At 50.7% G+C, this 14,348-nt stretch overlaps 1 protein-coding gene across 1 annotated transcript in view; it reads right to left on the bottom strand.

Annotated features, from left to right (window-relative positions):
* Positions 1-10,682, bottom strand: part of GFOD1 (glucose-fructose oxidoreductase domain containing 1) — a 100,846-nt gene extending 90,164 nt beyond the window's left edge. Inside the window, exon 1 of the mRNA XM_043908518.1 lies at positions 9,712-10,682. Coding sequence (XP_043764453.1) covers positions 9,712-9,964 — 253 coding nt within the window. The 5' untranslated portion in view covers positions 9,965-10,682. The remainder of the gene's footprint in view (positions 1-9,711) is intronic.
* Between the last annotated feature and the right edge of the window lie 3,666 nt (positions 10,683-14,348).

The raw sequence follows: 14,348 nt of genomic DNA, 5'->3' as shown, positions 1-14,348 counted from the left end.
CAAAACCTACCCCTAAGGTAACAACAAAATCGTAAAACCATTGCTTCCACCTCAATAATAAGATGACAAACAACCCACTTTAAAAATGGTCAAGAGTTGTAATTAGCCTCCAACTAATAAAAATAAATGAAAAAAAAAAGAAAGAAAGAAAAATGGTCAAGAGATCTGAATAGACATTTCACCAAAGAAGATATATGACTGACTAATAAGCACATGAAAAGGTGCCGGACATTATTAGTCATTAGGAAAATGCAAATCAAAATCATGAGATACCATTATGCACTAACTATAACAGCTGCAAGTGGAAAGACTGAGAATATCAAGTATTGGTGATGATGTACGGAAATTAGATTTCTCCCACATAGCTGGTAAGAATATAAAATAGTGCAGCTGCTTTGGAAAATACTTTGGCAGTTTCTTAAGTTAAATATACATACTATGCATGCATGCTTAGTCACTCAGTGGTGTCTGACTCTTTGAGACCCCATGGACTGCAGCCCTTCAGGTTCCTCTGTCCATGGGATTTCCCAGGCAAGAATACCGGAGCGGGTTGCCATTCCCTTCTCCAGGGCATATTCCTGACCCAGCAGTGGAACCCAGGTCTCCTGCATTGCAGGCAGATTCTTTACTGTCTGAGCCACCAGGTAACCCATCAATTTCACTCCTAGATATCTATTCAAAAGAAATGGAAACATGGGTCTATGAAAGACTTGTATGCAAATGTTCATCGCAACATTATTTATAATAGCTAAAAACTAGAAACAATACAAATACCCATCAAATGGTGAATGGATAAAACAAAATGTGTTCTACGTACATAATAAAATATCATTTGGCAATTAGAAAAAACAATGAACTCTTGATACATGCAACAGAATGATGAATATCAAAAACATGTAAGGGGAAAGAAGCCAGGCTTAAAAGACTACATTTGTATGATTCCATTTATGTGAAATTCCTAGGAAAGGCAAACTGTTAGCAGATCAGCGGCTGCCTGGTGCTAGGGGTGGGAAAGGGGGATTGGCCAAACACAAGCATGAGGAAATGTGGGGGGATGTTGGAAGTGTTTGAAGCTTTTTGTGGTGATAGCTTCACAAGCACATACATTTACTAAAAAATCACAAAATCACTTACAACAGTGAATTTATGATTAAATATAAAGCATGTCTCAGTAAAGCTGTTTTGTGTGTGTGTGTGTGTTTTTAAGTAATGCTAAAGCTGCAAACCAACTTAATTTGGGGCTTGAAAACTGGATAGTTTCAGTTTATGGATATTAAAGCTAACTAAGAGAGCATCTCAGTACCCTAAGGACTATTCTAGTCGGAAATTGGAAATTTAAAAAACAATTCGTATCATTTTCATACTCACTAACAATTCTCAGGGAAAGTCTAGAGACTTCCCTGGTGGTCCAGTGGCTAAGATTCCACACTCCCAATGCAGGGAACCCTGGGTTTGATCTCTGGGTGGGGAACTGGATCCTGCATGATGCAGCTAAGACCTAGTGCAGCCAAATAAATAAACTTTTTTTTTTAAGGTCTAAACCCCAAGGCATCCCAGACTTGCCCAAACCTGAGAGACCAGTTCCCCCACAGCCCTGCTGACAGGTGTAGAGCTGTCAGGGTGAGGGGTCCATGAGACTCCCAGCGGGGAGTGCGGGAAAGTCTTTTCCCAGCCTTACCTTTGGCTTGAGCCTGAAACACAAAGGAACTCCCCCGAACCCACCCAAGGTCTTCCAGCTTCGGAGCAAGGCTCAGTGAGTGCGTGTGTGAGTCTCTTCAGTTGCGTCTGACTCTTTGTGACCCTATGGACTGTAGCCCGCCAGCCTCCTCTGTCCCTGGGATTCTCCAGGCAAGAATACTGGAGTGGGTTGCCATGCCCTCTTCCAGGGGATCTTCACGACCCAGGGATCAAACCTGCATCTTTTATGTCTCCTGCACTGACAAACCGGTTCTTTACCACTAGCGTCACCTGGGAAGCCCCTGGGGGCCCACACCTATCAGCTGAGTCCCCCGGAGCGGCTTCTCCTAGTCTTTCTAGACCCACAGTCCTGGCCAGGTCTGCCAGGCGTCTCCTTACCCAGCTCCCCTGGCCAGGTGGCCTTGGTCCAGCCGAAATGTGTACTTGTCAGGATTCTCCAGAGAAACAGGATCAATAGAATATGGATAAATAGAGAGAGAGGTTTAATTTTAAGGAATTGGCTCATGCCATGAAGAGGACTGGCAAGTTCTAAAATTTACAGGACAGGCCAGCAGGCTGGAAACTGGGGAAGAGCTGATGTTGCCATTTCCAGTAGGAAAGCAGTCTGAAAGCAGAAATCCTCCTTCCTCAGGGGCCTCAGTCTTTTCCTGACTCCTGACTCCTTCGAGGCCTTAAGCTAATACTTGAACTCAAAGGGTCTCTGCCTCCTGGTGGTCCTCTGCTGATACACACCATGCAAGAGGTGTTCTGTGAAGACCTGCAAACCTACAGATGACCATAAAACTCCATGGAGATGGTCATGTTTATCTATTCTCCCATTACCTACTTAAAACCCATGTGCATCCTAAATTTAGTCATAATGACAAGGTTGGCATCATTTGATCCCCATTATATTTTTCTCTCTACTGTTTTACCATGGTCATTGCAACAGCACCAAAATGCCAAATGTGTAATTTCACAAAGTAGATAAAGAACCTCCATCATCAAGAAACGTCCACAGCTGTAAAATCTTGAACCAAGTCTGTGTTCTTATAATCAGCACCTGTGTGGAGTGTGGACCAGCTCGGAATGACCACTCGTAATCCCTCCACCTCTGCTCTTCTGCAGACTGGTCCCCCAGCATTTTGTGATGTAGCCCCCACGTTGTGAGAGAACCTCCAAAAAGACTGGGTCAGGAGAAAGCATCAGGCAGAACACCTGGGGGCGGGGAGGACTGCCCTTTTCAGGCAGCGAGACAAGTAATTTTTCTATTTGGGAGCTGCATGTGGACAGTGTTCCACCCACCACAGGGGCGCAGGAGGCAGAGGCGGCTGCTTGAAAGAGAGATGCTTGATAAAAGGTGACGTACAGAGAAGAGCAGAACACAAAATGGTAAAATTCCAGGAGTTCATGGGTTCCGGGTACCTACGGAGACCCAGCAACATCCCTGCCCCGAGCCCCATGAGGTGCCCTGCATCCTTCCCACAAGTGATGCTAAATCTTCCCGGGAGGACGGTGAGCACCATTAGCACTTTCGAGACCACATATCTGTGAAGCCAGGACTGGATTTTCAGCACAGACACCATCGGAAGCCTAGTTTACACACATTCCCTTTTTAAAATAAGGAAACTTCAAACTCTACTTTCTGAATCTAGCAGGAAGGAGTCATCTCATCAGAAAATGAGGGGGAAAGTATCTCCAGAAATACCACTTGGGACTGTCTAAATTACTGACCACACTGGGGAGAAGTAGAACCAACATTTACTGAGCTGATGCAGACAAAGGGGGATGGGGGGAGGCAGTGAGCATGGACTAAGTTTTTATCTTGCCTCCCTCATTTAAACTGTCACACCAACTCTATGAGATAGTATCTTTAACTCCATTTTATTGATGAAAAAACTGAGGCTCCCAAAGGATGTTACCTCTGCCAAAGCCACACAGTTGTAACCTGCCAACCTTTCCCAACATTGGTTACTTTTATGTATCACCACATCTTAAATCATAAGGCTCTTTGATGGATCAGGATTTCCTTGAATCAAAATAGAGAACTAATTGCCTATTTCTTTCTCAGTGAAACCTGTAAAACACGCTATTTACTTTCACTTTTTTTTTTTGGTTCTTTCCCAGTTTCAGGTATCAAAATGTCCAACTTCTTCATTTGGCTTCTCCCCACTCCAAAATAAACTTCTGCAGAATTGTACGTTTGCAAAGCCAGATACCATCAACAATCATTCACCTGAGCCTAATTTCAGTTAGATGAAATGAGGCTGGTGATGCTTGACTTTTCCTAACAGTAAATAGAGTCATTTCTTTCATTTACATAAAGCCCCAGAGCTTTCTCCACTCTACACCAAATCAATAGACCGAAATAATTTCTCTCTGTGCTCAGGGGCAGACACTCAGAGAAAAATGCAATTGCCTTTACTACAGTCTTCAGACAGGAATAGATGGAGAACAGACCTTGAAGGAAGAACAGGAAATGCAGGGTTTGCTGGAGTTTCAGAACGGTTACTATCAACTCCAAGTACACCGTGTGGTTATCTGCAGCCACATCTCTGCTCGTGTGGCAACAGTGACCGAGGGGGACTGCTTCCTCCCTGCTCTCTCAGGCCTGTCCCTGCAGCCCTCCTCAACCTTGAGCAATTTGCTGACACTGTGAAGTAGGGCAGAAAAGGACACAGTGCTCCCAGTCTGCAGCTAATGATGCCAAACAAGTTGGGGCAAGAGCAGAGTGGAGCAAGGTCAAGGCTCAACAAAACCCTACAGCCATATTTAAAGCACCATTCACCCCAGGGGGTGACCTCCCCAAGGGAGCCTGCACTATTTTCTCTAAAAATCAGGGCAGGGACCATGAGAACAGATGTTGTCTTGCAACACGTAAAGGCAACAGGTATTTTAGCACAGTTCCCCTGCCAGCTTAACAACTCATGGTGGGGGGCGCCTTGTTTTCCCAAAGGCAGACAACCGTCACACCTCTGTGTCTGGCTGCTACAGCATCCGTGCCGCCTGAGAGCTGGATGGAAATTCTGCATCTCGGGTCCCACCCTGGAATCTGCATTGTGACAAGATCCCCAACCACAAATTAATGTTTGCGAGGTACCAGGGTACGGCACACCGGACAAAAATGTTCTGTATTCACTGACACATCCTGTTGATAAGCAGAGCATTCATTCATTCGATGAAAGGCATTCATTTGGCAATCAAGAAATATTTATAGCGTGCCTATGACGTGACTCAGTGCCTGGCACCGTTTAGGGGAGATAAGGCAACCCGGTGAGTCAAGCAGACAAAGGCCCTACCACCTCGAAGAACTTACATTCTAATTGCGGAGACAAATATCAAATAGAAGAATAAGCAAACACACAAAAGAGATTTTCGCCACCTTTGATAAAGAATCCATGTATTCATCCTTTGAGCACACTGGCCTGCGAGCAAAATGCCGTATGCACGAGGTTATTCGTTACAAATCTGTAAAAGCAAAAGGTAGGACACAACCTAATCGTTGAGTCATAGGGAACTGCTTAAATAAATTCTGGTTTATCCATACAGTGAAACACCATGCAGCCAAAAAGAGGAAGAACAGGACTTTTACCTTCTGAGTTTTTCATATACACCTGCATGCTCAGTTGCTCAGTCCTATCCTACTCTTTGGGACTCCATGGACTGTAGCCCACTAGGCTCCTCTGTCCATGGAATTTTCCAGGCAAGAGTACTGGAGTGGGGTGCCCTTTCCTCCTCCAGGGGATCTTGCCCACCCAGGGATGGAACTGGTGTCTCCTACATTGGCAGGTGGATTCTTTACCACTGAGCCACCTGGGAAGTCTAGTATAAACTTTCAAAATCTTCAAAAGGGACATAAAAACTTATAACCATGATTCCCACCAGTTGAATCACAGGGGACACTTCCTCCTCATTGTGTACTATTTTGAATGTGTTAGAGCTTTTGAAATTTGTACCATCTGAATATATAACCTACTTAAAATAACTGAATTAAATCTACTTTTTACTCAGATGCTTTAATGTGAGTTCAAGAAAAGATGGAGGTACACGGTGCTGAGACTCGGGGAGCGGGATTTGGGTCAAGATTGAGGAAGGGGCAGGATTTCAGGAGGAGCTACCACTGGGGCTGAACCTGGAAGGGTGAAACAGGCATCCATCACACACACATGAAGCAGAAGGGAGTTCCTGACACAGGCGTGGACACAGGAACAAAAGAGGGTCTTTCCAGGAAACACCTGCAGTTTGATTTAGCTGCAGGGCGTGGGATTCCAGAACCACCAGCAGGACATGAGGCTGGACAGAGGCGAGGTCTTGCCTGCTGTGCCAAGAAGTTGGGGCTTTTCCTAGAAGTGATGAAAGCAGGGAGCAGTAACAGGAGCAGGTTTGCAACTCTTTGAGGTAATTCCAGCAGCAGCGTGGAAGGTGGACAGAGGCAGGGGTGGAGGTGGGCAGACTGGAGCCTAATTCTGATGAGATAAGGGCCTAGTTCCTTCTACGGGGGAAGCAATGACGTAGATGAGGGAACAGACGTGAGAACAGTGGGGAGTTGGTATCAACCAGATTTAGGAACTGATTCCATCAGAGGGGTAGACACACATAAAGGATAACGCCAACCATCTCACCTAGGCTGCCACTCCACTCTCTAGGAAGAAAGTGAGGCAAAGGAGCAAATTTAGGGGATGGGAGAGGAAGGAATGACTTTTTTCGGGGAGGTGGGGGAAGCACAGTGGTAGGTTCACATCTCTAGCTGTATGTCCTTGAGAAATTCGACTCCAGCCTCAACTGTGAAATAGGGCAAATAGTCATCCTAGAGGATTATTTAAGTCATGAAATGAAACATGTCATAGACCGCACCTACCCCATTGCACATAGTAGGCATGTGACAAGAGGCAGCCCCAGACTCTCTAGAAATTATACATTGTAGAAAAATGTCTCCAACAGAGAAATGCTAAGGTAGGGATTTCAGGCCAGTTTTTGGAAATCAGTGGAGGATGCTGTGGCTCAGCCGATTGCAAGCTCTGTGTCTCCATCCTGGCCACCGCCCCTCACCTCTGACCAGTGAGGATGGAGGGCACAGATCTCTTGCCACTGCTGGGCAAGCAACTCCAAGAAGGACAAGAGGAGGAGGCCAGGACCAACCAAGCTTGGCTTGTTTCAATTCCAGGCAAACACTAATATCTACAAACCCTCAATGGCCAGACCGGCCCCATAACTGTTCGGGGTTTTTCACTTCCTGTGCTGCCTGCGTTCAACCTCCAACTATGACAGCACCCGAGATGGCCAACCCACCGGGCACGCGCAGGTACAATGGGAGGAAGAGTCAAGTCTAGCGATTTTCTAGTAAAGATGAAGCCTCGCATGAGCCCAAGTCCAACCATCTCTAAATCCAGAGCCTCCCCATGGCCTACAATCAAAAGCAGGTGGTCTGATTACCTGTGAAATCAGGAATTTTAAATAATTTAAACGGCCAAGACTTACCATGAAAATATGAACAAACCCCTATTCCTTAGGCATGATTAAACCAAGTCTATTTATTTCGCCTCTGACACTTCGTTCTGAAAAGGTAACCCATCTCTGTCTTGTCAAGGAAAAAAAAATCACAGGGATCTTTAAAAATAAGACCAGAAGAAGTATCCAGAAATGTATCATTTGTGCCACTTCTCTCAAAGCCAGAAAACCGGAACACCCCTGTTCCCCAAACGGCCGTCCTCTAGGAGCCACGCTCTGCAGTTGCTCTGTGGGCCTGATCTTCAGGGCTGGGCTGCCATAGGGTGGGAGGGCAGGGGGACGGTGTCACAATAAGGTCTTTCTGATGTGATCAGTCATAAGCCCTTGAGCAGAGACGGGGCTCAAGACGGATCTGTTTTATATGCATTGCCCTTACAGATTTAAGCTATAAGACAGTTATCATCTATTGAATACGCACAGCTCCATCGTGAGCACAGAGGCTAGCTACCCAACATATATATTAGATCAAACAGAAAAGAAATATTGGCCAGAACCCAATGACATTCCATTCAAAACCAAAGAAACCAGGCAACAAGGGTTAGAAGCTTAATAAAATCTACGTGAAAACTGACAGCCGTGGACAGCCTCCTTAGATATCCTATCAGATGTCCCATCTGAGTCAACAACAGAATGGCCTGATAAAAGTGGTTTTCTAGGAAGAGTATGTTCTACATCTGATCATAGTTCTGGAAAGACAGAATTAAAATATATTACATGTCACCAACCCTAAATCCATGCCTGTTTTTAAAAATAAAACATTCTTTCCAAGATTGCATAAATTCCTGTTGGTCTCTGGGTGCTGCCTCGGCTCCTTCCCAGGGCTGCTCCTCCAACTCTTCCCTAACGTGGTGTCCTGAACCCTAAGCTGTGTCTCTTTCCTGGCCAACAAAAATTCCAACTTTCAAGGGTGGGCAATGACATTTTCTCAGGACCTAAGGAGCGAGCACAGAGTCAGACACGACTGAACAACAACAAAGGAGTGAGCAACAATTCAGGTTCGTATAAGAACTGCTGATAGACAACAAAACGTGCACTTCTTCCTCTGGGCATGGCAGGGACTCTGATACTCTGCTCGGAGATGGTCCAGTCTGCCTGGATTAGGTTGGGAAAACCGGCAGTGATGGCTGTTAAGCTCATCCCCAACCTGCCTGTCACCAGGCCCGGGAACTACTCTTGCCAGGAATTAAGGAGGGACCATTATGGCAACCCACTCCAGCAATATTGCCTGGAAAATCCCATGGATGGAGGAGCCTGGTAGACTACAGTCTATGGGGTCGCAAAGAGTCAGACAGGACTGAGGGACTTCACTTTCACTTTCTTTCATTGCATGTTTCCACGTGACACTGGCAACCTCTGGAACTACTGCATTCATCCCCAAATTACTAAGCCGTTACTGTTGAGTCCCTAAGTCCTGTCCGACTCTTTTGCCATCCTGATGCGATGAACTGACTGACTAGAAAAGACCCTGATGCTGGGAAAGATTGAAGGCAGGAGAAGAAGGGGACAAGAGAGGATGAGATGGTTGGATGGCATCACCGACTGGATGGATGTGAGTTTGAGCAAGCTCGGGGAGTTGGTGATGGACAGGGAGGCCTGGCGTGCTGCAGTCCATGGGGTCGCAAAGAGACGGACACGACTGAGCGACTGAACTGAACTGACTGCATCCTACCAGGTTCCTCTGTCCAAAGGATTTTCCAGGCAAGAATACTGGAGTGGGGTGCCATTTCCTCCTCCATCGAACCCAAGTCTCCTGCATAGGCAGGTGGATTCCCTACCACTGAGCCACCTGGGAAGCCCTAAACCCTAAGATCCTACTCCAAAACTGCGCGGAAGTCAGTTATTGGGCAGCAGCACCTGAAAGTTAAGTCTTTCTGGTTTTATCAAGTAACTCCCAGACGTCCTAAAAGATACGCGCCCCACCCCCATCCCACCACTCCCACCATCCTAGCAAAGAGGAAATAATTCTCTGATTGTCACATCTCTAATCTCCCTCTAAACTAACAACGCTGCAGAAAGAAAGAAACTATCCTAGCAGGGCTCCACAGCTGCTGACAGTCAGGTAATCTATTGCCCGCAGGAAAACCCGAGACACGTGTGCGGCCCTTTATTCAGGCGTTCCTGGGCGCGCACCCGCCTCTCGCAGGCGCGCACGCACACACATACATTCGGGCGCTACACACACAGCTGGCGACTTAGTTTTGTCTTCCTGCGAGCGGCTCATCCCCAGTCCTAAGCATTTCCTCCGCCTGATCGCCTTCCCCGGAACCCGCGCCTCCTCCAGCCTCCGCGCCGCGCACGTGGGAAAGCGCGCCCGAGTGGTGCCAGAAGGGAGGAGGGAAGCGTAGGTGTGGGGAAGGCCAGGGATGACGGAGGCGAAAGCTCCGAGTGGGATGTGGGATCTCGGGACCCCGGGGGCGCCGTAGGTGCCATGTAAGCTTCCGGGATGAAGAGGGGGCGAGGGGGAGAAAAGCAGCGGGGGAGGGAAGGCGAGAAGGGGCTGGAGGGAGGTGGGGAGGGGTCGCTCACCCAGAGTCTTGACGGCGATCTGCCTGGTGAGGGGCGGCGGAAGGTTGATGCACACCAAGTCCACGTCTTGATGCAGCAGCACTTCGTCAATGCGGCTGGTGTAGAAGGGGACGCTCATCTCCTTGGCCAGCTCCTCCGCTTCCTCCTGCGTGCGGCCCCACAGCGCCTTCACCGCAAAGCCCTCGTCTTTCAGCAGCGGGATGATGACACGGGCCGTGAGGCTAGTGCCGAACACGCCTACCCCGGGAAGCATGGCTGCTCCGATCCGCCTGGTTCGGCGTTAGCTCGGGATCTCCGCTCGAACACGCGCGCGCACACCACACACACACACACACACACACCCCTCTAGACAGTCTGGCACCCGGCTCGCCGCGGTGCGCCAGCCACCGTGCACCGGGCAGGGCGCCCGGGTGCCCAAGAACGCACCGAGCTGCGTCTCAGCACGGTGACCGCTGCAGGGTCCGCCACGCGAGGCTCCCGTCCTTCCCGGAGGCGGCGGCAGGGACCCCGCCGGGGTGCCCGAGGCCCCGAAGCCCCGCGGAACCCGGGCTCAGGCGGCTCCCCAGCGGCAGCGCGGGCCGGCTGCGTGCGCCCCGCCGAGGCCGCTCCATGGCCGGCTCATCCCCGCGCGCCCGCGCCGCCGCAACCGGGACCGGCTCTCTCCCCCGCGCGCGTCGTTTACCGCAGCCGGAGAGTCGCACGCAGAAGCCTCGACCGGACCGGCCAGGCTGCGGGCGGGTGGGGGTTCCAATCCTCGCCGCCCGCTGCTCCAAAGGAAATAGCCACCGGGAGGCCGGTTAAGGAGGAGGCTCGGAGGGCGCAGGGCGCGGATGCGGAACGGCAGAGCGGCGGCGGCCACGACCCGGCGCCAGCCTTCTCATGCTGCTGCCATGTTCGCTCGCCGGGCGGCCGGGGCCGGGCTCCGGGCTCCCGGCTCCCGCGGGCGCGAGGGCGGAGTTGGTGAGTTTGGCTGTCAGCGGCCGGCGGAGGCGGGGCCCTGGGGGTGCCTGCCCCGCCCCCGCCGCAGCGCCGCTCGCCATTGGCCGCCGCGCGCCGCCCCCGCCCCCGCGCCCCCGGGGCCCCTGGTGCGCGCTGCGCCCAGGCCGGCACCCGCGCGGCTCCTCCCCGGCCCCGCCTCGCTCGCCGCCAGCCTCGCTCATCTCCCCTTTCTTCGCCCTCCGCCACCTCCTTCATCCGATCCTCGCCTCTTCCCAAACCCCGCCCCGAACAAGCCAAAATAAGTGTATCGAGGCAGGGCGCGCCCCATCAGGCTAGTCGTAGGTGCCTTGGAAGAGAGCAGAGGGCGCCAGGGCCCCCGGGGGAGGCCAGGGGAGGCGGCCAGGTGTGAGCAGAGAGTCATTACCACCTCCGCTCCGGGAACCACGCTGGACAAGCTCTCCTCGCATTCTCCCTTAATCCCCACACCAACCATAAGGTTATAGGGAAACCCATAAAACCGATGAGTCCTGAGAAGAATCAGGGACTCGCGCAAGGTTGCACAACAGGTAAACCACAGGCCTGGGGTTGGAATCCCGGCTCCGGAGCTTGGGCGGCGAGCCGGGGGCGTTCTCCTCTCCAAGAGGGCCTCCGATCGTGCGCCACCCTCTCCGGGCCGCGCAAGCAAGGTCCAGCCACCTGCCTCCCAGACAGTCTCGTCTTAATAAGTTCTGCTTCCCCGGGGGGCCGGCGGCCCGCCGTGGAGAAAGGGGTCCCTGAAACGGCTGCGGCACGTGTGTGTCGCGTCTGGGTTTGGAGACGAGGGGGTCCCTCGGCCAGAGGCCTCGCCAGCCTCTCGCCTCGCGCTTTGGCTCCTTCGCCATCAGTTTCCGGGCCCTCCACTCGCTTCTCCCCCCACCTCAACCTTAGCTGCCTCCCCGAACCCTCGTGGAATAGCCGTGGCGGGCAGGCCGAGGCTGGCCCCGCGCCCCAGGAGCGGTGGGGACCCTGCGCGCGTATGGTTTCCTGCCCTATCCTCGACACCCCTCACGCAGCCTGCCTGGCTCGTAGTAAGTGCTCCATAAACATTTGGTAAATGAATGAATGAATGCTCACTGAATGCCCGCTTTGCGCCCACCTGGTGCTGGGAGGGTTGACTCAAGCTGAAAGGCATGGGACCTGGCCTCTAGTTCAAAGTCTCTGGAAAGGTCGGGCATCCTGTCAACTTCGTCTTCAGCACTCAACGTGGCACAAGGTCCGCCTGAACGCATGAGTGAAAAGCATAATACTCGGAAGCTTTAAAAACAGCTTGTAACAACTGGCAATGAGGCCGGGCGCCACGGAGAGAGCTAGATACCAAAAAAAAAAAAAAAAAAGCTTGTAACAATGCAGGGAGGAGGCTGACCTCAGGGCATTAGAAGAAATGCACGCAGGACTCAGGGCTTGGGCGGCTGAGAAGAAAGCGATGTGGCCATCGATACTGTCAGGCTTCTTGAGAGCAGGTTTTCCAAGAACTGAGGTGGGAATGCCCACAGCGGGCAGGGGAACAGGCACTGAGGTTAGACAGGAGGCAGAGTGAGTGACCTGGCAGCTCAGTACCCAGAGGCCAGGCCACTCATCAAAGATGGCACCGCTCACAGGGAGCCCGGACGCAGGGCTTGGCATTGCGGCTGGAAACAACGGAAGCACCCCGGGTTGGCGCCTGGCTGTGCTATTAACTAGCTCCGAAGCAAATGACTTCACCTCTCTGGGCCAGATTCATCTGTAAAATGGGAGTAATCATGCTATAGACAGCTAAGGATTTGGGAGGATTATATGAGCTAGTTTTATAAAGTCCTTAGAATTTTGCCTGGCACATAATAAGCGCTACATAAATATTAAATGAATGTGGAGAGAGTGGGTCTTTTATCAACATCATTCCTTGATGTGATGTGAGAGATGCTAGTACATGAGCAGCAACATCTAGCCAATAAAAAAGAGTTGTGATTCTGTTCTTTTAAACGGAAGTCTCTCCCTAGCTGCCGTGTGAATAAAAATAAACCTTCCATCTACATGATATGAAAAGAAAATGATCACATTTGATTCTCATAAGAAACGTGTAAAATAAACACGACCCCCATTTCACAGAAGATAAAACTGAATCCTGGCAGCAACTCAAGCTGACGGTCTAAAACAGAAGGCTTCGTTTCCAACCCACCTCCCAAACTATTGCTCCTTCAATTATCCTCATCCCGACAAATGGCACTGCCAGCCCACCAGTTGGCCAAAAGCCTTGGAACCATCAGGACTCCTCTCTTATACTCTCTACAGCCAAGCATCAGCATATTCTGTCTGCCCTTCTTGCAAGCACTTCTTCCAGAGTCTGACCACACCTCTGTCATCGAGGGGAACCCGATTCCTCCTCCTCATCACTACCTAGACCATGCCATCTGCCTCCTCAATGCTCTACCTGCTTCCACTCTCGCTCCTCATAGCCTCTATGCTCCACTCAGCAGCCAGAGTGATCTTTTAAAAGATGAATCAAATAGTATCCCACCAGGCTTGACATCTCCCAAGGCCTCAGGATGGGCTGAAAAGCTCTACCTGACTCATCCTCCCCTCGCCCCCATCTCGTCTGTCTCCTCCCAGTTTCTGCCCAACACCCTACACCCTAGCACACTAGCTGCCTCACCACGCACTCCAAAGACAGCCTGTCCTCTGCCCCGAAGCCTCTGAACTCACCGTTCGTCTGCCTACTCACACCACCCCCCCACTCCCCCACATATCCGTGTGGCCTACTCACTGACTTTACCCAGGCCTCTGCTCAGATCTCCCCTCCTCAGTCGCCTTGCCTTACCGTCCTGTCTAAGGTGACCTCTGTCACCTTTCATCCCTTTGTCTGGCTGTATTTTACTTTATAGCTCCTCTCACCACCTTGCATTGTATTAGATCCCTGTTTATCTGTTTATCATCCATTTGTCTCAATAGACTATTAAACTCACTGAGATTAGAAGCTTGTGTGTTTTGTTCATTGCTGAATCCCCCAGTGCCTAAAATTTGTATCTGACCCCTGCTGGACCATGCGTATTTGTCGGACAAATGTTGACACATGGTTCTTCTAATACCCATGTACTATGATGAGGATTGTGTAAGTTCGTATTTATAAACCCTTTAGAACTGTGCCAAGTGCCATGTGCGAGAATGGTTCAGGCCCCGGAGAAGTAAGGCCGAGGACCATGATGCTCCCGCCCCTGGTGGCCTGTTGATTGGGAACATGAATCACAGGGAAATACAGCCCCCAGGGCCGGGGTAGGGGCCTGCAGAGGATAACTTGGGAGCACAGAAGGGCTTTGAAATCAGATTGGGAAGCCTTGGAAGACTTACAGATAGGGGAGTGGGCTGGACCCAGGCTTTGAAAGACTTGCTGGAGTTAGCTAGAAGAAAGAGGGGAGGAGATTCCAGACAGAGGGAGGTGGAAAACAAGCTATTTGGGAGGGTGTGTGGAGGAGGCCAAGAAGTGATGGGGACCCATTGAAAAACTTTAAGCAGCCAGTACTCAGTCAGATTGCATTGGAGATCCGTTGCTTGAGGCTCTGTGGTGGAGGGTAGATGGTACTCATCATAGCCCCGCAAGGAGACCACTGCAGTCATCAGAGAGTGAAGGAAGGAGATTGAATGAAGGCAGCAGGTGCCTGTGGTAAAACCGGGCACTTTGTGCCATT

Source organism: Cervus elaphus, chromosome 7, assembly GCF_910594005.1.
Source record: "Cervus elaphus chromosome 7, mCerEla1.1, whole genome shotgun sequence".
Taxonomy (NCBI): domain Eukaryota; kingdom Metazoa; phylum Chordata; class Mammalia; order Artiodactyla; family Cervidae; genus Cervus; species Cervus elaphus.
Note: the sequence above shows the minus strand (reverse complement) of the source record. Positions and strands in the feature narration are given on the sequence as shown.